Source organism: Pseudophryne corroboree, chromosome 10, assembly GCF_028390025.1.
Source record: "Pseudophryne corroboree isolate aPseCor3 chromosome 10, aPseCor3.hap2, whole genome shotgun sequence".
Taxonomy (NCBI): domain Eukaryota; kingdom Metazoa; phylum Chordata; class Amphibia; order Anura; family Myobatrachidae; genus Pseudophryne; species Pseudophryne corroboree.
In genome coordinates this window covers 300,439,843-300,465,909 of record NC_086453.1, presented here as the reverse complement: position 1 = coordinate 300,465,909, position 26,067 = coordinate 300,439,843, and the positions used below count along the sequence as shown (strand labels likewise).

The following is a 26,067-nucleotide window of genomic DNA, read 5'->3' as shown; positions in this document are numbered from 1 at the left end:
TGATTTATTTTTATTTTTTCCCCCCAAGAAGGTAACCGCTACATAATAGGGATAAGGTGCAATCAGAGAGATTGCTGGTCTATTCAGGGAGTGAGGGAGATTGCTACTATTTCAGGGAGTCTCCTGCAGAATGCGGGAGGGTAGGCAACTATGAAATTTTAAAGCAAAGTGGAAGGGGTTTTGTGAACCATTAATACCCCTTTCACAAATAACCCAGTATAGACCCAGTATATTGCCGGGTCGACGTGGGTCACTGTGCGATGTGAAAGGGGTCACTGCCAAATTCATGGGTCGCCTGCCCGGTAATTCAACCTGGGAATTAAGCAGGGTTATTCCCGGGTTATTACCAGGTCAGTTGCAGTGTGAACAGATTGCCAGGTCAATGCAACCTGGGACCCGTTCGCCGTATAGGCAGAGGTGGCATGGAGATGATCTCATCTCCCAACGCTGCCTCCGCACCGGCCCCCGATGCCGCCGCGGTCCTTGCCCCCAATGGCAACCCGGAAGCTAGTGAGTAAGGGTCCAATGCCTGGTTACACACTGGAAGGACCCGTTTCCAATTCCCGGGTGCGACCCAGCATTGCGATGTGAAACGGGTATTAGTGCTAGATTTACTGCAAGTTCTAAAAAGGAACGTTGGAGGTTTTGCCCGGAGCGACTACTCAGGTTATAGCTGTCATTTATCCTACACAACTGGAAAAAAAAAGTAAGAATATTATTGGTTGCAGTGGGAAACACTTCGAATAGAAAATGATAGCATGGAGTTTATTTACTAAAGATTGATTTCAAATCGATGAAAATAAACCTTTATTAATTAAATAAACCTTATAGAATCATAATGGTTGCTACGGACAACGGCACTACTTTTCCATTTTTTAGCTTTAAAATGTCAATAGGAATTAATACTGAACAAGCTGAATAGTAAATATCCCCCGAAGGGTAGGTTTACCATAATATCCCTTTAAACTGGGTTGCTCATGGATTATACAGGTTCTGTGGCTTATTAAAAGGTGAAATGCAGGCTTGAAGTCAGCAGCCACGGAACCTGTGTAATTTCTGAGTGTCCTGGTTCGAAGAGATATTGGCCCTCATTCCGAGTTGTTCGCTCGTTCTTTTTCATCGCATTGCAGCGATTTTCCGCAAACTGTGCATGCGCAATGTTCGCACTGCGACTGCGCCAAGTAAATTTGCTAAGAAGTTTGGTATTTTACTCACGGCATTACAAGGTTTTTTCTTCGTTCTGGTGATCGTTGTGTGATTGACAGGAAGTGGGTGTTTCTGGGCGGAAACTGGCCGTTTTATGGGAGTGTGTGAAAAAACGCTGCCGTTTCTGGGAAAAACGCGGGAGTGGCTGGAGAAACGGGGGAGTGTCTGGGCGAACGCTGGGTGTGTTTGTGACGTCAAACCAGGAACGAAACTGACTGAACTGATCGCAGTGGCAGAGTAAGTGTCGAGCTACTCAGAAACTGCTTAGAATTTTCTATTCGCAATTTTGAGAATCTTTCGTTCGCAATTTTGCTAAGCTAAGATTCACTCCCAGTAGGCGGCGGCCTAGCGTGTGCAATGCTGCTAAAAGCGGCTAGCGAGCGAACAACTCGGAATGAGGGCCATTGGGTGGAATACATGATGCATTGCTTTCCATCCTACCAGTCATCGCATGCAAATCTGCATTTACTAACGCTGTATTCATGAATATTTTAGCAAAGGACAGCTGTCCCGATGAGAGCTGTCCTTTGAGGTGTGGGTCTAGGAACCGGGAGACCGCCTGCACATGAATTGTATGACGCATAATGCTGCAGTTTTAGCACTGCTGCATCCCATCCGTTATGGTAGGGTGTGGTTCGTTGGGTCGACAGTAACTAGGTCGACAGTCATTAGGTCTCTCACTATTGGTCGACAGTGACTAAGTCGACACCTGAAATAGGTCGACATGGTCATTGGGTCGACATGAGTTTGTTTTTTTGTGTGTCATTTTCTTCGTGAAGTGACCTGCAACCCCAATTAGTACACCGTGTACCCTCGCATGGCTCGCTTCACTCGCCATGCTTCGGGCAAGGTGCCTCGCTGCACTCAGCACAGGTTACTATTCCCAATCATAGTCCACGTGGATAGTAAAGTATGAAAAAGTAAAAAAAAAAAAAAAAAAAATTGTGAAAAACTCATGTCGACCTTGTCATGTGTCGACCTAATGACCACGCCGACCTAATGCATGTCGACCAATAGTGGTCAACCTAATGGGTGTCGACCTAAGTGATCTCGACCTAAAGACCGGGTACCGTTATGGTAAGACTACCAAAGGGTTACAGAGAAACTATGAAAATCTGTAGGCAGGCCCAGCGCTACCCGCTCAGCAAAGGGAGGCAGAGCAGGTAGGCGCCAGGCCAGGAGAGGCGCTATCTCTGCTCTGCATTCCTGCTGCTGTGCCGGCCTGTCCCCCCCTGCTGCTGCTGCCGGCTTCTTTGCCTGTCACACTATATGACAGGCAGCAGCGCCGGCAGGCAGCTTGGAGCCTCCTCTCCCCCTCACCTGTGACAGCGGGGTTTGTCGGGTTGGTCCGGGCCGAAAAGGGTGTGTGGCTACACGGGAATGGGGGCGGGGCGGAGCTACACAGGACCAGGCTGCTGCTGCTGCTGCTTTGGTCAGCCAGACTGTTAGGTAAGTGAAGGGAAAGAGAGAGAGAGTGTGTGTGTGTGTGTGGGGGGGGGGGTTGTATAAGTGCCATTTCTATGGGCATTACATATAAGCGTCACTACCAATGTGGGCATTACATATAAGCGTCACTACCACTGTGGGCATTACATATAAGCGTCACTACCACTGTGGGCATTACATATAAGCGTCACTACCACTATGGGCATTACATATAAGCGTCACTACTACTATGGGCATTACATATAAGCGTCACTACCACTATGGGCATTACATTTAAGCGTCACTACTACTATGGGCATTACATATAAGCGTCACTACTACTATGGGCATTACATATAAGCGTCACTACTACTATGGGCATTACATATAAGCGCCACTACTACTATGGACATTACGTAAAAGCAGCACTGCTACTATGAGCATTACGTAAAAGCGGCACTGCTACTATGTGCATTACGTATAAGCGGTGCTACTACTGTGGGCATTATGTTTAAACGGCGCTACTACTATGGACATTACGCATAAGAGGCACTACTACAATGGGCATTACATATAAGGGGCGCTAATACTATCGGTGTTACATATGAGTGGCGCTACTACTATGGGCATTACGTATAAGGGGCGCTGCTACTATGGCCATTACGTATACAGGGTGCTACTACTAGCTATGGGCATTATGTGTATAAGCGGCACTACTACTTGCTGTGTAATGTGAATACGATTGTGCTACTGTGTAGCGTTAATTGAAATGGGGGTACTTTGTGTGACCACGCCCATTCCTTGTGAGAACACACCCCTTTTGTGAGAACACACCCCTTTTTCCAGCGTACGCTGCCCCTTTATAAAGTGTGGGAGGGCGCAAATTTATAGTTTGCAGGAGGGCGCCAAACACCCTAGCACCGGCCCTGTCTGTAGGGCAATTCAAATGGTTGCGATGTGCCAATTTTGGGCTGCACATTGTGGCCAGCGATATCTGAAGTTTTTCCTTGCAAACCCACAGAAAATGTGCAATTGTTATGGTACCATACGTGGCAATGGGGGTAATTCCAAGTTGATCGCAGCAGGAATTTTTTTAGCAGTTGGGCAAAACCATGTGCACTGCAGGGGAGGCAGATATAACATGTGCAGAGAGAGTTAGATTTGGGTGTGGTGTGTTCAATCTGCAATCGTAATTGCAGTGTAAAAATAAAGCAGCCAGTATTTACCCTGCACAGAAACAAAAAAAACCCACCCAAATCTAACTCTCTCTGCACATGTTATATCTGCCTCCCCTGCAGTGCACATGGTTTTGCCCAATTGCTAACAAAGATCCTGCTGCGATCAACTTGGAATTACCCCCAATGTGTTTACATTGACTTGATTTGGCCACTATCTGTCAGCATCCATTTCTGCTCTAACGCTGAAGTATTATCCTTGTCTAAGATAAGATAGAAAGGAGGACGGGGCAAAGGACAATCTTATATTGAGAAAAGTCTTACTTCTATTCGTCATTTTGATTAATAAGTGTTTTATCAATCTGGAAGCAACTGTTCCAATCGGATATCTGCTGTCATCATCTAACTTGCACGATACAGCTAAAAGCTAGCTGGTTGTTGTGGTTCAATCCACTTTCTACATATCGATGCAGTAGAGTGGATTGTTTTTTGGGTCAAAGAAATATCTTGATCATGTTTTAGGTGTCCCTGTGAGGTGACTGTGCATGCACGGAAATGGTACTTCTTATTATAAGCGTGTTGTGGTAGTGCCGCAGTTGTGTCGCTGAACTGGTTGTGAACTCGGACATATAACCGCTCACACTGTAGCCAAGCTCTGACGGAGAATATGCACCTAGCGTGGGGCTGGAGCCAGTTTCAATAGTGCAGTGGGTGGTTACGATTAAAGCCACACCAAGCGGTATTTGAGCACAAAGTGGGAGTCTCAGTCCTAGTGCAGTCAGACGCAGTTTGCACACCAGGGAAGGGCTGGGAATGGTGTTTGCCTAAAGTCACAGGAGCAATACCGACAAAAGACACACACACGGATGATGCAGCAACCCACTCAGAATCTCATACATTTGCTGACTTCATCTCTGGGACCCTGGTGCACGTGTCCAGAAATGTGGCATGGCTTCTGCTGTATGAGGCGTTGCTTGTATGGGAGGACGTGGCTTGTCCCCTGTTTTCGTCATTTTTGGGGGGGGGGGGGGGGGGGTGCCCAGTGCTCCCCGAGCAGCTGGGTAGCCCCCAGGATCACCTCCCTGCACTGTTTTGAGGACTATCTATAATTGATGTTATTTACTTGTGTGCTGAAACATCCATCTCCGCAGATGGGATGCGGTCAGGATCCCAGCAGTTGAGAGCGGTGGCGGTTCCAGAGGTGGGGCTGCGGCACAGTCCAAAACTCGAATAGGGGAGCCACACCTACTGCCGACTGGTGATGTTTGGCAGTGTTTGGGGTGGCAGTTGGTGTTGCTCTTCTATTTGAATTTTGGACAGTGCTGCAGCCCAGTGGCAAACGCAGGATTTGCATGGGGGGGTTTCCAGAACTGGGCGGAGCCAATCACGGGGGTGGGGACTGAGATGACCCAGTATATGCTGGGTCCGTAAAACTAGTGTGTCTGTGTGTGTGTATATATACACATATATCTACACACACATATATATATATATATATATATATACATATATATATATACACACACACACACACACACACACACACACACACACACACACACACACATATACACATATACATAGCATATTAATAATAATAATAATAATAATTTTATTTATATAGCGCTCTTTCTCCAACAGGACTCAAGGCGCTTTACAGACATCAAAAACAATACACATGATACAGAGGACTTAAGTAATACAGCAATAGATAAGCCACACAGACATAAAAGAAAACCTTAAGCACACAGAAAGCATAATACAGGATTGGTGTAGGCATTTTGGGTAATTAAACATGCATATATATATATATATATATATATATATATATGTACACACACATACAGTACACATATATATATATATACACATGTATATATATATATATATATCATATGTGTGTGTGTGTGTTTATATGTATGTATGTATATACATGTGTATATATGTATGCACATGGATATATATATGTACTATAATTAAAATAAAGTAAACTTTTATTGCACTTGCAAGTGCCACCAGGAAGAAAGCAGGCTGCAGAGGACGCTAGACAGTCATTAATAATACTCATGCAGCAAAAAAAAAAAAAAAAATTTCTTTTTGGTGGAGGGGGGTTTCTGGGTACTCAGAAACCCCCCCTGGGTGCGCCACTGCTGCAGCCGCATGTCTGTATTTAAAATTTTGACTGTCGGAAAGCTGCTGACTGTTGGGATTGTGACTGCCGGGATTTTGTACCCAACCCCCGTAGATAAGTTAGAAATAGGTATGGTTAATGTTTACTTTTAAATAAACATTAACCACCTCAAAACTGATTGGTTGCTAATTATGGGCAACTTCTTCATTGGTTCACATTTATTCACTCTTTACACTGCTTGATACATCACCCCCATATGTTGTGCATCTATGTGATGGTGACTTGATTGTATGTTCTGCCTTCATAGAGATGTCTGGAGGGATATTTTCTCCCCTGGAAACTCTACATGACTTGGATAAGGCTCACTGCCACCCGCTGGCCTGTTTCCTGTGCCATGAACAATATGAACATCCCTGTCTGCTGGACTGTTACCACAACTTCTGTGCAAGCTGTCTCCGCGGACGGGCCATAGACAACCGACTGACCTGTCCTCTCTGCGGGTGAGTGACGAGGAACAGATCCCAATGCTGTCTGTTGTGGTGTTAATCAAATATTTTGCTGTTCATTGCAAAATTCCTATCTCGCTTTTCCATCATTTATTAAGTGTTTATAGCTATATAGCATGGCTTGTTTTTGTTCTCCTCTAGAATTAATAGCACATACAAATCCACCGCTGCAGCATGCTTGCTATTTGTTCCAAGAGCAGCGAACGCGGCTCGGTACTTGTCTCTTTTATTCGGTCTCTTGTCGCTAATACATCTTGTGCAATGCCAGTGAGAGGCTGTATCCAGTGGGGTGGTAATATGATTTTCTCATTATCATTCTCTATTAACCCCCTCATACTCACATCATCCATCCTACCATTCTCTCCCTTACATTTGTGCAGCTACAGACAAAGGGAGATTTGGGTGAGGTGTGTTCAAACTGAAATCTAAAAATTAAACAGCCAGTATTTACCCTGCACAGAAACAATATAACCCACCCAAATCTAACTCTCTCTGCACATGTTACATCTGCCCCACCTGCAGAGCTGGATTAAGGCTTCGGGGGGCCCGGGGTACTTAAGACAGTGGGGCCCTAAATTCTCAAATTAAAATCATAACGTCTTTAATTACTGCAAAGAAAATTACAATTGGGTGGTAAATTTGAAGTATGAGCCGAAATTCACATTATAGCACACCGTATGAGCCAAAATTCACATTACAGCACACAGTATGAGCCAAAATTCACATTACAGCACACAGTATGAGCCAAAATTCACATTATAGCACACGGTATGAGCCAAAATTCACCAAAATTCACATTACAGCACACAGTATGAGCCGGAATTCACATTATAGCACACGGTATGAGCTGAAATTCACATTATAGCACACAGTATGAGCCGAAATTCACATTATAGCACACCGTATGAGCCAAAATTCACATTACAGCACACAGTATGAGCCAAAATTCACATTACAGCACACAGTATGAGCCAAAATTCACATTATAGCACACAGTATGAGCCAAAATTCACCAAAATTCACATTACAGCACACAGTATGAGCCGGAATTCACATTATAGCATACGGTATGAGCTGAAATTCACATTATAGCACACGGTATGAGCCGAAATTCACATTATAGCACACGGTATGAGCCGAAATTCACATTATAGCACACTGTATGAGCCAAAATTCACATTATAGCACACTGTATGAGCCGAAATTCACATTATAGCACACTGAATGAGCCGAAATTCACATTATAGCACACTGAATGAGCCGAAATTCACATTATAGCACACTGAATGAGCCAAAATTCACATTATAGCACACTGAATGAGCCAAAATTCACATTATGCCACATGGAATGAGGCAAAATTCAGGGAGAGTGACAGCAGGGACATAGGGACAGGGAGGGTGACAGAGGGACAGGGAAAGTGACAGCAGGGGGACAGGGACAGGGCGAGTGAAAGAGGGACAGGGAAAGTGACAGCAGGGACAGGGAGAGTGACAGCAGGGACAGGGAGGGTGACAGAGGGACAGGGAAAGTGACAGCAGGGGGACAGGGACAGGGCGAGTGAAAGAGGGACAGGGAAAGTGACAGCAGGGACAGGGAGAGTGACAGCAGGGACAGAGAGGGTGACAGAGGGACAGGGAAAGTGACAGCAGGGGGACAGGGCGAGTGAAAGAGGGACAGGGAAAGTGACAGCAGGGACAGGGAGAGTGACAACAGGGACACAGGGACAGGGAGAGTGACAGAGGGACAGGGAAAGTGACAGCAGGGACACAGGGACAGGGCGAGTGACAGAGGGACAGGGAAAGTGACAACAGGGACAGGGAGAGTGACAGAGGGACAGGGAAAGTAACAGCAGGGACATAGGGACATGGAGAGTGACAGAGAGAGGGACAGCAAGGGCATACAGTAGGGACTAGGGAGAGAGAGGCAGCAGGGTAAGATTACCTCTTTAGTAGCGGTGGTGCTGAGGATGCTGTGGTCTGCGGTGCAGTGGATGCGGAGGCTGTGGCCGGCATGGTGCGGAGGAGGCGATTGTGTGAAGAAGGACTGAGGGCGGTGGCGGGGCAGCACGGGAAGCCCAGAAACATTGGTGTATAAGTTGACATATACTGTGTGTGTATATATATATATATATATATATATATATATTTATAAACACACACACACACACACACACACACACACACACAACTATTGCTCTGATGCTGATAGGTCCAGTGTATAGGGGTGTTGGCTGGGCGCAGGAAGGCTCCATATGCGCTGCCTTCCCTGTTCCATGCAGCCTGCGCGCCCAGCCAATGGCTGAGCCACAGGCTGCTGCTGCTGCACAGATTATTGGACAGCTGAGCCGTCGCTCAGCTGTCCTCCCTGGACACGCTACACAGTCCCTACGTGCAGCCGCGGCGCCGCTGCAAGGAAAGTGGGGACAGCTATAACTCAGCTGCCCTGCAGGTGGAGCCGCCGCGCCGGCTCCCGGGAGCCGGGAGCGCAGCACCACAGATCGGATCAGAGATCCGATCTGTGGCGACTGCGGGGGGCCCTTTTAAAAAGGGGGGCCCGGGGTACTTATCCCCGGGGCCCCCCTCTTAATGTGCAACATGGTTTTGCCCATTAGTGTGCTTTTTTTGGTTTGCTAATAAACCTGAATATCACCCAAAGACTGATCCTACGCAAGTTCCCCATTGAGCAGGGCTAGATTAACAATGGGGCCGGTTGGAGTGGACTATAGCCCCACATAATAATTGGCCCATAATCATAACAGCATGATGATAACCAGCCACTCAGCTGGCCACATGCTCTGCCATAAATCATTATATTATTTTTATTTTCCCCAGAGAATTATGCATTTTTTCTACTTTTAGGTATTTAGGGGGACGCTGGGGCTGACAGTGTATTGGGTGTACACGCCCACATGTCACTGGCCACAACCACATAGCACTCTGGTCACACCTCCTCCGCTGTTCTGAGCCCCTCGCCCAACTTCTGCATATACACAGAGCCGGCCCTAGCCAATATGATGCCCTAGGCGAGATATTAGCTGGTGCCCCCTAGCACCACCGCTGGTTCCGCCTCTGACCTTGCACCTCTTTCCCAGCACCATCACCCCTCACCCATAGCAGTCCTTATTTTGGTGTTTGTACCCCCTATATTTTAAATAGGAACAGTTCGCACATTTGGCGCACAGCCCAAAAAGGACAGTGTTTTTGCTGGGAAGGGGCATGGCCACACAATAGTAACCCCAATTCCAATTACGCCACACAGTACTGCAACTGTATTCAAATTTGATCATGTGATGGTGTCAATAATTCATATTACATCCCACAGTAGTATCACTTTACCTTATAAACGTTACTCCTCACAGTAGAGCCCCTTATTCACATTACATCACACTGAATTGCTCCTTATTCACATTACACCATGCCCTATTGCTCTTTATTCACATTAGACAACACAGTAGTGCCCTTTCTATACGCAACGCCACATAGTAGAGCACCTTATACACATAATGCCACACAGTAATGCCCCTTACACATATGAGACACATTATTAATGTCCTTATAAACATAATGCACCTTAGATATTATGAAAACCTTTATTAATGCCCTTTTACACGTAATGTCCCTTACACATATGCTGCACATTATTAATGCCCTTATACACATAATGACACACATAGTCCCCCTACACATTTGCTGCACATTATTAGTGCCCCTATACACATAATGACACACATACAGTAGTATCGTTACACATATGCCACACATTATTAATGCCCTTATACACATAATGACACACGTAGTGCCCCTTACACATATGTTGCTCATTATTAATGCATTTTTACATGACACACATAATGCTCCTTACACATATTCTGAACACTACTGCACAACCAACCTACTCACATGCACACAACACTCACACTGCCACTAACACTGTGACCTCTGCCTCTGCTTGTATACAGATGTGTCCTCATAAATCTTGCCTCAATGCTAACGTCGGGCACATTTTTTTAATGAAAATGCATCTTATTTGCATTGCTATGTGGCTAGGATGCACAAGCAGCTTCTGCTGATTAAAAGGATATGCAGCATGCCTATATACTGTGTGTGACTGTGGCTGTATCTGCATATGAAATGCTACCCACAGAATATAGGCATGCCGCATGTCATTTTAATCAGCAGAAGCTGCTGATGCCCCTAGGCATACCAGATGCCTTAGGCAATTGCCTAGTTTGCCTATGCCTGTGGCCGGCTCTGCATATACACTGATGTGAGGCATGTTGATGCTGATGTACATTGATGTGAGGCATACTGATGCTGTGTATACATTGATGTGAGTCATGCAGATGCTGTATATACACTGATATGAGGCATACTGATGCTGTATATACACCGATGTTTGACATATTGATGTGGTATATGCACTGATGTGAGACATACTGATGCTGTATACACACTTATGTCAGGAATACTGGTGTATATACACTTATGTGAGGCATACTGATGTATATACACTGATGTGAGGCATACTGATGTTGTATATACACTTATGTGAGACATACAGATGCTGTATATACACTGATGTAAGGCATACTGATGCTGTATATACACTGATGTGAGGGTGCATGTTCCTGCTCCGTCTCCCTATAGTCAATCAATGATGCTGGGAGGATGTGAGGATGGAGAGACAGAGAGGAAAAGCCACAGACAGTATAATTGGGGGGAGGGCCGCACCCCCTTCACCTACATTACAGTACAGATACACCATTTATCTGTGCAGATTTATCCGTCCATTGACAGATCACACTATCTGTGAAATGGGCATTTCTGGGGGGATGGGTATGTGTAATCGGTGGTAAGGAGACCGCTGTTCACTATACCGACGCCGGGCTTCCAGTATTGAGATGGCCGGGGAAGGGGGGGGCGAGGGCAGTAAGCCCCTTGCGGGCTTGGTGGGAATAGTCCCTGCTAGTCAGCATGCTGACTGTCAGGATTCAAAGTGGATGAGATGTAGGGGGAGGTATTGGGACTGGCGGTCTCCTGACCATTGGTCACATAATTACATCCTTTCTGGGCAGTCGGTGGTCATGCAAGGCACAGAACTGTTCCGTGTCATTGACGTGTAAGTCAACCTCTTTGCTCAGTCAGATGGTTGCTATTGGTTACTGCTGCAATGCTGTCTACTCTCCTCTACAGAGCATGTGCTGGGGCTGGCATATACACAGTAAAGGTCTGTTTCATCTTCTGAAGAGTCTAGAAATCTCCCTGATTGCACATTAGCCACGCCCACATTTCTATCACTGAGGGGGCATGCCCAGCGCTCTGAGAGCTGCTGGCATGTCCTTTCTCCCTCTGGGGCAGATTTATTAAGCTCGGTGAAGTGATAAAGTGGAAGGTGATAACGGACCAGCCAATCAGATCCTTACTGCCATGTCACAAGCTGGGTTTGAAAAATTACAGTTAGGAGCTGACTGGCTGGTCCTTTATCACCTTCCAATTTATCACTTCACCGAGCTTAATAAATCTGCCCCTCTGTCTCCACTGAATAGACGCTGTGCGTATGCACACAGCGTCTATTCTCCTCTGCTCTGCTAAGCAGAGCAGCAGTGACAGGAGGCTTCCAACTGCCCCTCCTTCCCCACCGCTGGACACTGCGGCCCGCAGGTGGGACATCCAGATAGTCCCAAAAAAAGGGACTGTCCCGTGAAAATTGGGACAGTTAGGAGGTATGCTTATAGGTGTTGCTGTCACAGTCTCCCTGACACGCTTTATCAAAAGTAGGCTCACACAGGGCGCACATTCAAGAGACCGTATAGACCGGGTGAAATTATTATATAGATAACACCCAATTAGTCATAAGGTTGACACCACAATATCAATATTAGGATGTCGACATTCTCAAACTGTCCACAGGTACACCATGTTGACATCTCAAATGTTGTCAAGTGAAATGTCAACATTCTGAGGATAGCAATGGTTAGGGTTATGTGCTGCCGATAGGGTTACGGATAGGTTGCGGGAGGAGGTTAGGGTTAGGCTACAGGGGGAGGGGGGTTAGGATTAGGCACCAGGGCAAAAATTAGGGATTTGGGAAGAAATATTCATCAGAACGCAGATCCTCAGATGCCTACCCTCACGTGACCACCAGGACCTGGAAGAAGATGCTGGTGGTGCCTCCACTGCCGCTGTTAGAAGGTAAGAGAACGTTAGACCACCAGGGGCCCTGTGTCAACAGTCCATTGTGTCCACATATCATCCGGGTATATGTGATGAATGTCAACCCTGTCGACATTCTCATGTCAACATACTGACTGTTGACCTAATGACTGTCGATAAGACATATCACACCTAAATACCAAATCCTATTTGGCATGCGTGTTTATTGTGCAGCAATGGTATCTGGTTCCAGAGTGTTTTGTATTTCAGAAAACACGGGCAGGTTTAGGATTAGAGCTGTTCATTTAGTTGCTGGTGATATAAAGGTCAAACAATAAACATATCCTTTCTGCTTTACCACATTGCCTTTATGTTTGAAATATAATACAGGTGATGAGAATGGCTTTATCTCTCAGCAGCTGCTAGAGAGGGGCTGCTACTTTTAGCTCAGTCATAATAATACAAAGGGTTCTGGGACACTGTCAGGACACAAGTGGCCGCATATTCCTCTTATCGCTCTCTGTCTGCTCTGTTGTAGTCGCATTAGCAGATCCTGATAATCTCAATACTCTGCACAGTGGGGCGTTCGCAGAAAAGACCAGTTCAGCTGTGGATCAAATTGGGTAACATGATTGTTCTCGAAATGAGGTTTGCAGTCATTTTTTAAGTATCATAATTTTTGGAAAAGTGTGTCCATGCCTGCCCACCATGTAGAAAAGAAACTAAGAAATTAACAAATGAAAAAACCAGTGTCCCTAAATCTGGATTGTAGACAGTAAAGGGGTCGATTCGATACATATGTGGATATTTAGTTTCCAGCAACTAGCCCGAGTCTGCACTTATCACGGGTTTCTACTTGCACCATCCTGAGGTGCGAGCAGAAATCCGCACTGTGTGGGGCTTTGGGGCTAGTCGTCACCTGATTGCTGCATTGCACTTGGCACTTAGCCCAAGAGTTGCAACTTGACGTGGCTAACTCCGGAAATTATTACAGGAAAAAGTGTGTTACTTATATTTCCACCGGCCAATAGTAGGTACCATCCTGATATCTATATCACTGTTGAAAACTCGACAATCTACCCTTCCTCGCAAGCTCGCTGCCTAGGTGTCATCCTTGACTCTGATCTGTCCTTTGTTCCCCACATTCAATCTGTCTCAAAATCATGTTACATGCATCTAAAAAACATATCCAAAATATGACCATATCTTACACAAGACACAGCTAAAACTCTAATCCATGCTCTCATTATCTCCCGCATTGATTATTGCAATAGTCTCCTAACTGATCTTCCCAAACACAGGCTCTCACCACTACAATCCATTTTGAATGCAGCTGCGAGGCTAATCTTCCTCGCTAGACATTCATCGTCTACAGATCCACTCTGTCAGTCCCTCCATTGGTTACCTGTATTCTACCGTATTCAATATAAAATACTTTTACTTACATACAAGGCTATTAACCAAACTTCACCAACATACATCTCTTCAATCATCTCAAAATATCTCCCAACCCGACCTCTTCGCTATTCACAAGATCTGCGTGGGTGTAGTATGTCTGACCGGCGGTCAGGAGACCGCCAGTCAGCATACCGACGCTGGGATCCCGGCAGCATACCGACGCCGGGATCCCGGCGGGGAGGGGTGAGTGCAGCAAGTGCGATCGCCACAGGTTCTATTCCCACTCTATGGGTGTCGTGGACACCCACGAGTGGAAATAGTCCCTGTTGGTCGGCATGCCGACCATCGGGATAGTGAGGGGGTGGGATGTCGGTGGAGGTCATGTGACTGTTGGTCTCCCGACCGCCGGTCACATGAATACCACCCAATCAGCGTCTCTCATACACACTCATTACTCGCTCCCACTCACGATTGCAGGACTTTCATCGGGCTGCACCCACTCTGTTGAATGCCCTACCATGCACAATTAGACTAGTCTCCAAACCTTCAAGCGTTCCCTGAAAACTCACCTCTTCAGAAAAGCGTATCAAATTCCAGAACCGCCCACATAACTTTCGTAAACCTTCCTATCAAATTGCATCCACTCTGCACATTCCACACATATCCTCACATGTCTTCTCACCCTTTCTCCCGAACCCGGTTCATCATTGCTGTGGGACAATATCATACAGCCCACCAAGAACCTTTGCAATCTGGTGGACAACTATGCAATAGATAGCACCTATCCTTGTGTATCAATGCCTAAATCCCTATAGATTGTAAACTTGCGAGCAGGGCCCCACTGCATGGGGGCCCACCTCCTGCTCTAAGGATCAGGTTCCAGACTGTGCACTTGAATTATACATCATACATATGTTACCTTATACTGTACTATCAGTGGCGGAACTACCACCAGTGCAAGCGGTGCCTTGCACTGGGGCCCGCCACTGTCAAGGGGCCCAAAGCCAGCACGGCATGTAATGAGTCAATGTAATGAGTCAAAATGACTCATTACATGCCGCCTGCCGCTGTGTGCTGTGGGCCACCGCTGCCGCCACTGAGGAGAAGAGCACAGGGACACAGCGGCCATGGAGGAGGAGGAGGGAGCCGCAGTGTAATTGGTGGAGGAGCTGCTGCAGCTGTCCCTCTCCTTCCACATAGGCTGGCCACTGCTGTGAATGCTGGGATGCACTTCCCTCATCACAGCGGCGGAGGACAGCCTATGTGGAAGGAGAGGGATAGCTGCAGCAGCGCCTCCACCAATTACATTGCGCTGCTGCGGCTCCCGAGTCCCCCTCCCTCCTCCTCCTTCTCCCCTGCCCGAGATCTGCCAGAAGCTGCTGCACCGAGGATCCTGACTGCCAGTAAGTATAACCTATTCTTTCTTTCTTTCTCTTTCTTTCTTTCTTTCTTTCTTTCTTTCTTTCTTTCTTTCTTTCTTTCTTTCTTTCTTTCTTCCGTAATGTATAAAAAAGGGGACGCTGTCTGCCATAATGTTTAAAAAAGGGGACGCCGTCTGCCGTAATGTGTTAAAAACGGGACGCTGTCTGCCATAAGGTGTAAAAACAGGACGCTGTCTGCCGTAATGTGTAAAAGGGGCTCTACCTGGTGTAGTGGCGCTACTGTGCGGCGTAATTTGAATAATGGAGACTACCGTGCATCGTTATATGAATTGGTATTATTTTGTAGCATCACCCCTTCCCCATGAAGCCTCACCCCTATATTTTTCGTGCTCGCCTACTGCCCTTGTTTTACATGGAGGGGGGGGGGGGGGCTCCGATTGCACACAGCACTAAAATGTCTAGTTACAGCACTGTTGCTAGGTATCCATTTCCCTGGCCCTGAGCAGGCCCCCCTCACCAGGTCCTCTCCAGGGGTGAGGGGGTGGACTTGGACGGGATGAGGGGGGCCCAAAGCATTTTGTTGCACCTGGGCCCACCGCTTGCTAGTTCTGCCACTGTGTACTATGGTGTATTATCTACAGTGCATTGCTGTTATTAATCTGGTACATTATCATGCATGCAGCAGATGAATTTACTGTATATATTTATGAAGGAGCCCAGAAGTTGCACTCTCTAATGGTTAGTCAAACCAATGAGGTGGCAGGCCACACCCCCTCTGCAGACTGGCCACACCTCTAAACATGGACCCCTACCACTGCATTCCCCCAGTGGGCCCTACATGCCCCAGTCCACTGCCTCTATGACTGTTTGTTATTACCCAGTTTTGTTATATCATTGTTATTTCCAATTGTAAAGCGCATCGGAATTTGCTGCGCTATATTGTAGGGATGTTTCAAAGTTTGTGTATAGTTAGTTATAACTTAAAACATATAGGTATCCATGTAGGAGTAGTAGTGTCTGTTACTATATTTAATCAGTTGTGAGGTAAATATAAGGGAGATTGGAGATTCACTGTGATTTGTTTAATTGTACCATACAAAGATAAGCCTGTTATATGTATAACAATGATAGGGAGTGAGAACACTGAGTTAATACCACTACTAGAATGGTATTATTAGAAATATGAGGGACTAAAATGGTGACTCAAGTGTTCTGTCAGAAATCAGTGAGGCACGAGGACTGGAGCTAGATAGCTCGAGCTGTCGGCGGGAGATTTCTACCCCCTGGAGACTGAGCCTGCTCTCGTGGCCCCTGGGGCTCCTGTATAAAAGGGGGAGCTGAAGCGCTATTCTGGACTGGAGTGTGCGCCTCCGAGGGAGTAACTCATGCCTCTCCCTGCCCGCCTCATAGAGCTGTGCTGTAAGCATTGGCGGCGCAGTGGAGATGGTGTGAGGGCTCTGGCGAGCGATAGCACACCGAAGCACCGAAGATAATCGGCAGAAGACAGGAGCCGCTCATAACCAGCAAGCCGGGGGAGCAGTTACCGGCATCAGCAGCGGTGAAGCAGACGTCTGGAGCCGCTCAGAGCCAGCAAGCCGGGGGAGCAGTTACCGGCATCAGCAGCAGTGAAGCTGACGTCTGGAGCCGCTCAGAGCCAGCAAGCCGGGGGAGCGGTGACCGGTCAGAGCAGCGGCGGCCATCGGGGCCGTGAAGGTGAGCGACCAGCAAGATCTTCAGCAGTGACCAGTCGGGTCTGGGAACCCAGAGAGCCGGGGAAGCTGTGACCGGCCTGAGCAGCGGCGGCCAGCGTGGCCGTGAAGGAGAACCACCGGCAAGATCTTCAGCTGTGACCAGTCGAGTCCGGGAGCCCAGATAGCCGGCGGCCAGATCAGCGGCGGCCAGAGGGGCTGTGAAGGAGAGTGACTATAAAGATCAGCAGCGGCCAGCGGGGGCTGTAACGACTAGAACAGCGTAGTGAACAAACTCATCCTGTATCCAATAGCCACTTCACTGTCCTCCAATGAAAGATACGGTGGGCAGGGCCTCCATCATCAGACATAGTGAGTGTCAGGAGGCACTCACCGAAGCCATCTAAGGTCTGTAAAGCTATTTCTAATAAGCACCTATTCACCATAGACACTAAGAGAGGAATACAGTGCATTGTGGCAGCTACAGGTAATACTTATTAGTATGCAACACCTGCTTACAGATTCGTACTAATTAACTTTAAGTGGAGAACTATCACCTGCTTACAGTGTTAAAAGATTTCCCTTTGTAACCTGAAGGGAAATAAGCCTATTTCGTCTCCATCTATGACGGGTGAGGTAGTAATACTTCGGTGGAAATAGACTATAAACGTATCCTATTTATTGAGAAGATTAAACTACAGGCTAGCACAGGACAAGTGACACATACAAAGTAATTCCAGCAAGTCTAGTCAGTATGGATACTGTTACACTATTTGTATCCATATAACTTCAGCACCGCATCAAATGGATACACATTACTGCAATAGACACAAAGTAATGATTGTAAAGGAATATTCCCTCTGCTCATAGTTAACTGCAGTGACGAAAGATTGAACATTCAGAGAGGAGGACAGTCTTTATTACTCAGGAGCACCATCTTTTCTTTATTTAGGATTAAAGGAGGACTATTTATTACAAAGGTTCTGCATATTCAATTTGGAGGAACTATATTGCTTGATATTAACATCAATACATTATATATGCATATATAATTAAGCAACTACTCATACAAGTGAGGATTACAAAATATTTATATATATAACAACTTTAAATACAAGAGGAGTCAAGGGATTAGTCGGACTATATAGTAGCAGGGACTTAATGGTATATTTACTGATTCATATTGTGATATACATTGTTGTATGACCTTTGCTATGAAGTATAGTGGTATATGTATATAGATATATATCTTTATGTAAATTATAGTGATGGTTATGAAATGTTTCATCTTATGAGTATAATTTAATTTAATAGTCCTCTATTTTGGGGCTAATATGAAAAGTAGGGTATGATCGTATGTAAGATATCTATTATACCTGTGAGTAAAGTCTAACAAAGATGACTGGTTTCTAGTATATTACTTACCTGGTTCCGTGAAGTGGAGATAATCTGAACACCAATCATCTGAATTAAGTTAACCTGTCAAGAAAGAAGAAATAGGATATAAGAATAACCTAGCTAAGGTAATTCTGAGATATATCTATATATATCTATATAGTAGTAATACAGGGTGTCCCAAATATACCCTGAGCCTTTTTCATAATTAGTGAAGAAGATAAATATTTGGGTGGAGGCACTACACTAAGGTGTATATTAACCTATTAGTTCAATCCCTGAGACAAGGGTTACATTTGGAGGCACTAAGGCTGAGATTTGAACAAATAAATAGAAATGGAGTTTATAAAGGGAGAAGATATATATAGTTGGTGTAGAAGCAAAGGTGTAGATGCACAGAAAAGTGTAAGCATTTTGGGAAATTTTATGGAGATAATAGATGAAGATATTGTAAGTGAAGTAAAGAAAATGTATGGAATAAAACAACCATATATTGTAGATAAATGGAAAGGAGTTAATGATGAAATCTGTGCCATTCTAATTAGTAATGACAATCAATTAGATGCTTCTGTAATACCTGCAAATATTTTAATTGAAAAGGCCCCTGGTAGGAAATGGAAAGTAATGTGGCCAGTAGATAAGTATGTAGATGAGGGGCAGAAGATCATAAAACAAGATGATAGTAAAATTGAGAGTACAAGTGCAGGATGTTATCAACATAAAAGTAGTACCTCCGAAGAAGAATCATTAGATAAGGATACAATAGATCCCCAAGTTGAGAATGTAATGGATAAAGTGGTTAGTCATTTTGAACGATGGCATTATGAAGGGGGGTATCGGAGACTGAGAATCTTTTCGGGAGTAACTCCAGTTCCCACAGGAGAAGAGAACTATGATGTATGGCGGGAGGCGGCAGTACAACATTCGGAGGAGTGGAGATGCCCAGAACATATTAAAAAACAACGGATTGTGGAAAGTTTGAGGGGACCCGCTATGGGAATAATTCATGCCACAAGGAGAAGTAATTCACAAGCTACTTTGAAAGATTATTTCGAGGCATTAGACTATTCCTTTGGAACCTTAGAGGATGTAGGGGACATCTTATCTAGACTGAATCAGACTTATCAAGAGCCTAACGAAACTCTTACCAATTATATTTATCGGTTAGATAAAATTCTTTACAAGCTGCTAGATAAAGGAGGGATTGGTCCTCAAGAAATTGATGGAAGGCGGTTGAAACACATATTGAGAGGGGCTTTGACTACCAACCCAGTGGCTCAACGTCTGAGATGTATCTTACCCAGGGATCCTGCTCCTACTTTAGGTGAATTGATAAAGGAAGTAAAACTAGAAGAGGTGCAGATTGAAAACAGAGAGAAGACTTTAAAGCGAGTTAAAGTAATTGTTCCTACTCCTGAAGTTTCTTCAGTTAATGAGCAGTTATTAAAGCTAATAGAGGAACAAAATAAGAAATTAGATCAGTTGATTTCTTTACAGAATGTACCATCTGTTAATTCAAGAGTGTCATCATCTGGACGGGGTAGAGGGTTCAGTAGGAGATCTGGAGATAATTCCAATATCACTTGCTACAAATGTGGACAATTGGGACATAGAGCTTTTGAATGTAGTCAAGGAAGAAGTTTCCCTTCCCTAGTATCTACCCTTGATAGAAGTCAGTGTGAACAGCCGGGAAACGTAGAGGGGATGTCGATGAACCCCGCACCGGCTCCCAACCAATAATTGTCTGCAAAATGGGGAGTACCCAGTGGCCCTCTGTTATACCTGAAGGAATGATGGGACAGGCCCCTCTGTTGCCTGTTTTATTAAATGGTCACTTTTGTACCGCTTTACTTGATAGTGGATCTCAAGTATCTATAATTTTTGAAAGTTGGTACCATCAATATATGTCTGATGTCCCCTTAATGCCCTTTGATGGTTTAACTATTTGGGGTTTAAGTGAACAGAAGTATCCCTACCTGGGATATGTAGTTACGCAGATAGAATTTCCTCAACAACCATCTGGATATCAAGACCCATTACCCTTTCTGGCCTTGGTTTGCCCTGATTCTCCGGGAGATAAGGGAGTAGTGTCAGTAATTGTAGGCACTAATTCAAATTTATTTAAGATGTTATCTGAGTGGTGTTTGGAACAACAAAAGAGCTCCAACCCTACATCCATAGGTATCTCTGGATTGGATACAGTTAAGGTAAACAGAGTGGGTGTAAGTCCCCCAACTACCTTACTTCCTGTTATTCATAGTGACCCTGAGAATGAATTTATTACTAAGATTGCAGAGTGCTTTCAAAACAGTGACATAACTAGGGATGAGAAAAACCAGCTAATTTCTCAATTAATAAAAAAAAGGCCAGTTTTTTCCTTGAGGGAATGGGATTTGGGCACGGCCATTGGGATAGAACATCGTATTCATCTGACCAATGAGACTCCTTTTAGAGAAAGATCTAGGCGGTTGGCACCAGCCGATTTTGACGATGTCAGACAGCATTTAAAGGGTTTATTAGAGAATCAAGTTATTGCTGACTCCGATAGTCCCTATGCATCTCCCATTGTAGTGGCCAGAAAGAAGAATGGGGATATTAGATTATGTGTGGATTATCGTACCTTAAACAATAGGACAATTCCCGACCAGTACACTGTCCCCAAAGTGGAGGAAGCATTGGATTGTTTGCAGGGTAGCAGGTGGTTTTCTGTACTGGATATGAGGAGTGGCTACTATCAGATACCGATGCATCCTGATGACCGGCCTAAAACGGCTTTTATTTGTCCCATTGGGTTTTTTGAATTTTTAAAGATGCCCCAAGGGATTAAAGGAGCCCCAGCAACTTTTCAGCGAACAATGGAACAAACAGTAGGGGATATGTGTTATCGAGAAGTTCTAGTCTATTTAGATGACCTTATTGTGTTTGGAAGAACTTTGGACGAACATAACCACCGACTGTTAAAAGTATTAGACCGGCTACAGAAAAGAGGGTTAAAATTGTCAATTGACAAATGTAAATTGTGTCAAACCACAGTGAAATATCTGGGCCATGTGGTTAGCCGGGAGGGGGTCTCTACTGATCCGGATAAGGTGGTTGCGGTACAAAATTGGCCACGCCCAAATACTTTAAAGGATCTTCGATCATTCCTGGGATTCTGTGGGTACTATAGGAGATTTGTTCCTCAGTACTCCAGAATTGCCCGTCCTTTAACCGATTTAACTAAAGGATATCCTTCATACAAACATGATCGAACCAAGCTTAAGGATAAAAATCTGAAAGGCTATCACAAACCCCATGAAGCATTTGGTGACCGCTGGACAACATCATGTGAAGAGGCTTTTGAAAAATTAAAATTCCATCTAACTCATTCTCCTGTTCTGTCATATGCTAATCCGGAGCTCCCTTATGAATTGCATATTGATGCCTCATTTGAGGGGTTGGGGGGAGTATTATACCAACAACACTCTACTGGTTTAAAGCCCATTGCATATGTTAGCCGAGGTCTATCGGCCAGTGAAAAGAACTATGCTGTTCATAAATTGGAATTTTTATCTTTAAAATGGGCTGTCGTGGATAAGTTTCACGATTATTTGTATGGCGTTCAATTCATGGTAATTACGGACAATAATCCTTTGACATACATTAATACTACCGCCAAATTAGATGCCACGGGACATAGGTGGTTAGCAGCCCTGTCAAATTATCATTTTACTTTAAAATATAAGCCAGGAGTACAAAATGTAGATGCTGATGCTCTTTCCCGGCTACCCCATCCCCTGTTTGTTAGTCCTAATGACGATTGGGTGGAAATACCTGCTCCTGCGCTCCGAGGGTTATGCCATCAAATACACCTGTTAGCTAGTAATTCAGAAGGAGCTGTACACTCGCTGGGAGCCACTGAAGCCTCTATTCCTTCCATGTACTGTTGGATTAAACCCATCTAATTTAGGAGAATTACCCATCATTTCCAAAGATCAGCTACGAAAGGATCAAGACCAAGACCCTGATATTGCCATTGTTATCAAACATATGAAAGATTCTAGAGGAGTCCTGAAGTGTAATCTCTCCCTTAAAAGCCAAGCTTTACTGCGGCAGAGAAAGAGATTGGTGTTCAAACAAGGCATCCTTTTTAGAAAAACCACAAACAGCGAGGGACAATCTAAACATCAACTGGTTCTTCCCACCATCCATATTCCTATGGTTCTCAAGTCACTGCATAATAACCATGGACATTTGGGGGTGGATAAAACTCTACATCTAATCCAAGAGAGAGTGTACTGGCCTTACATGAGTAAAGAGATTGAATCTTATTGTAAACACTGTAAAAACTGTGTTCTGAGAAAGAAGTTACCCACTCCTTCCGCCAAAATGGTAAATTTGAGTAGCTCTGGGCCCATGGAATTAGTTTGTATGGACTTTCTGTCTTTAGAAGGACCAAATGGGAGGGAAAGTAATATTCTCGTAATCACTGATCATTTTACCCGCTACGCTCAGGCCTATGTTACACGAGACCAAAAAGCTTTAACCGTAGCTAAAACTCTTTGGGATCATTTCTTTGTGCATTATGGGCTACCAGCTCGCATCCATACCGATCAGGGACGAGACTTCGAAAGCAAGTTAATTAAAGAACTGTGTATTTGTTGTGGGATAAGAAAATCTAGAACATCGCCCTATCATCCTCAAGGGGATCCACAGCCGGAGCGATTCAATAGAACTCTGCTTGATATGTTAGGAACTCTGGATCCCAAACATAAGCTACAATGGAAACGTTTTATTAATAAACTGGTTCATGCTTACAACTGCACCAGAAATGAATCCACCGGGTACAGTCCCTATTCACTTATGTTCGGAAGAAAAGCTCGATTGCCTATTGATGTTTCTTTGGGTTTATCTGTTTCCTCCAATCATCCATCCACCTATAATACTTATGTAAATAACCTGAGGAAAGAACTGAAGACTGCTCATGACATTGCTAAGAGAGTATCTGAACGACAAGGTGAAAAGAATAAGCAGATACATGATGCTAAGGTAAAAGAGCAAGTATTACTCCCTGGTGATAGAGTTCTTTTAAGACGACTTGGAACTCCAAAGAGACAAAAACTCTCCAATCGATGGAAAGAAATACCATACAGAATACTTAAACAATTGCCTAATATTCCTGTTTATCAACTTGTACCGGAAAATAAAGACGGTCCTGTATTAACGTACCATCGTCAACATTTGCTGCCCATTAGTCAAGATATTTATTTTGAGATGGAACCTGCTAATATGGATGATCAAGTGGTAGAACAGTTGAGCCCCTCTACATCTTCAGCAGCTCAACCTTATCCCCAACCTGAACAGTCGGATCCGGAAAGAATAGACCAGGGATTCTTCTATAAAGAAGTTACATATCGTCAAGATGAAGAATTAGGGGAACCCTTATCCCCACCATCTCCGAAGTATGATTCCATAATCAACACAATGGATAACTCTCCACCTCCTTTCATTGGACATTGGAATATAAATGAACCTAATGATCCTCCCTGGGATGATACTGCCCTGACTCCAAGTACTGAATACGACCTTATGAATGATCCAAGTAATAGGGGAAATAGAGACCACACCCGACCACACCGGGAACGTAAGCCACCTATGATTCTCACGTATGATCAGTTGGGACATTCCTGCTATGAGCCCAGAGTAGTGCATCCTAGTCTCATATATACTTGGCCATACTTTGGGTATATGGAGAATCAGACCATAACTGGGTGGTAACACTGTATAGTTAACAGGTTTATTAAGTGGTGCTCCGAAGAGAAAAGAACATTTTTTCTGCTAAGTGAGTCGGATCACCAGGGGGAGAAATGTAGGGATGTTTCAAAGTTTGTGTATAGTTAGTTATAACTAAAAACATATAGGTATCCATGTAGGAGTAGTAGTGTCTGTTACTATATTTAATCAGTTGTGAGGTAAATATAAGGGAGATTGGAGATTCACTGTGATTTGTTTAATTGTACCATACAAAGATAAGCCTGTTATATGTATAACAATGATAGGGAGTGAGAACACTGAGTTAATACCACTACTAGAATGGTATTATTAGAAATATGAGGGACTAAAATGGTGACTCAAGTGTTCTGTCAGAAATCAGTGAGGCACGAGGACTGGAGCTAGATAGCTCGAGCTGTCGGCGGGAGATTTCTACCCCCTGGAGACTGAGCCTGCTCTCGTGGCCCCTGGGGCTCCTGTATAAAAGGGGGAGCTGAAGCGCTATTCTGGACTGGAGTGTGCGCCTCCGAGGGAGTAACTCATGCCTCTCCCTGCCCGCCTCATAGAGCTGTGCTGTAAGCATTGGCGGCGCAGTGGAGATGGTGTGAGGGCTCTGGCGAGCGATAGCACACCGAAGCACCGAAGATAATCGGCAGAAGACAGGAGCCGCTCATAACCAGCAAGCCGGGGGAGCAGTTACCGGCATCAGCAGCGGTGAAGCAGACGTCTGGAGCCGCTCAGAGCCAGCAAGCCGGGGGAGCAGTTACCGGCATCAGCAGCAGTGAAGCTGACGTCTGGAGCCGCTCAGAGCCAGCAAGCCGGGGGAGCGGTGACCGGTCAGAGCAGCGGCGGCCATCGGGGCCGTGAAGGTGAGCGACCAGCAAGATCTTCAGCAGTGACCAGTCGGGTCTGGGAACCCAGAGAGCCGGGGAAGCTGTGACCGGCCTGAGCAGCGGCGGCCAGCGTGGCCGTGAAGGAGAACCACCGGCAAGATCTTCAGCTGTGACCAGTCGAGTCCGGGAGCCCAGATAGCCGGCGGCCAGATCAGCGGCGGCCAGAGGGGCTGTGAAGGAGAGTGACTATAAAGATCAGCAGCGGCCAGCGGGGGCTGTAACGACTAGAACAGCGTAGTGAACAAACTCATCCTGTATCCAATAGCCACTTCACTGTCCTCCAATGAAAGATACGGTGGGCAGGGCCTCCATCATCAGACATAGTGAGTGTCAGGAGGCACTCACCGAAGCCATCTAAGGTCTGTAAAGCTATTTCTAATAAGCACCTATTCACCATAGACACTAAGAGAGGAATACAGTGCATTGTGGCAGCTACAGGTAATACTTATTAGTATGCAACACCTGCTTACAGATTCGTACTAATTAACTTTAAGTGGAGAACTATCACCTGCTTACAGTGTTAAAAGATTTCCCTTTGTAACCTGAAGGGAAATAAGCCTATTTCGTCTCCATCTATGACGGGTGAGGTAGTAATACTTCGGTGGAAATAGACTATAAACGTATCCTATTTATTGAGAAGATTAAACTACAGGCTAGCACAGGACAAGTGACACATACAAAGTAATTCCAGCAAGTCTAGTCAGTATGGATACTGTTACACTATTTGTATCCATATAACTTCAGCACCGCATCAAATGGATACACATTACTGCAATAGACACAAAGTAATGATTGTAAAGGAATATTCCCTCTGCTCATAGTTAACTGCAGTGACGAAAGATTGAACATTCAGAGAGGAGGACAGTCTTTATTACTCAGGAGCACCATCTTTTCTTTATTTAGGATTAAAGGAGGACTATTTATTACAAAGGTTCTGCATATTCAATTTGGAGGAACTATATTG

At 45.0% G+C, this 26,067-nt stretch overlaps 1 protein-coding gene across 1 annotated transcript in view; it reads left to right on the top strand.

Moving 5' to 3' along the window:
• Window positions 1-26,067, top strand: part of RNF207 (ring finger protein 207) — a 201,278-nt gene that overhangs the window by 3,314 nt on the left and 171,897 nt on the right. Inside the window, exon 2 of the mRNA XM_063943427.1 lies at window positions 6,245-6,437. Within this exon, the coding sequence (XP_063799497.1) occupies window positions 6,247-6,437 (191 nt within the window). The 5' untranslated portion in view covers window positions 6,245-6,246. The remainder of the gene's footprint in view (window positions 1-6,244; window positions 6,438-26,067) is intronic.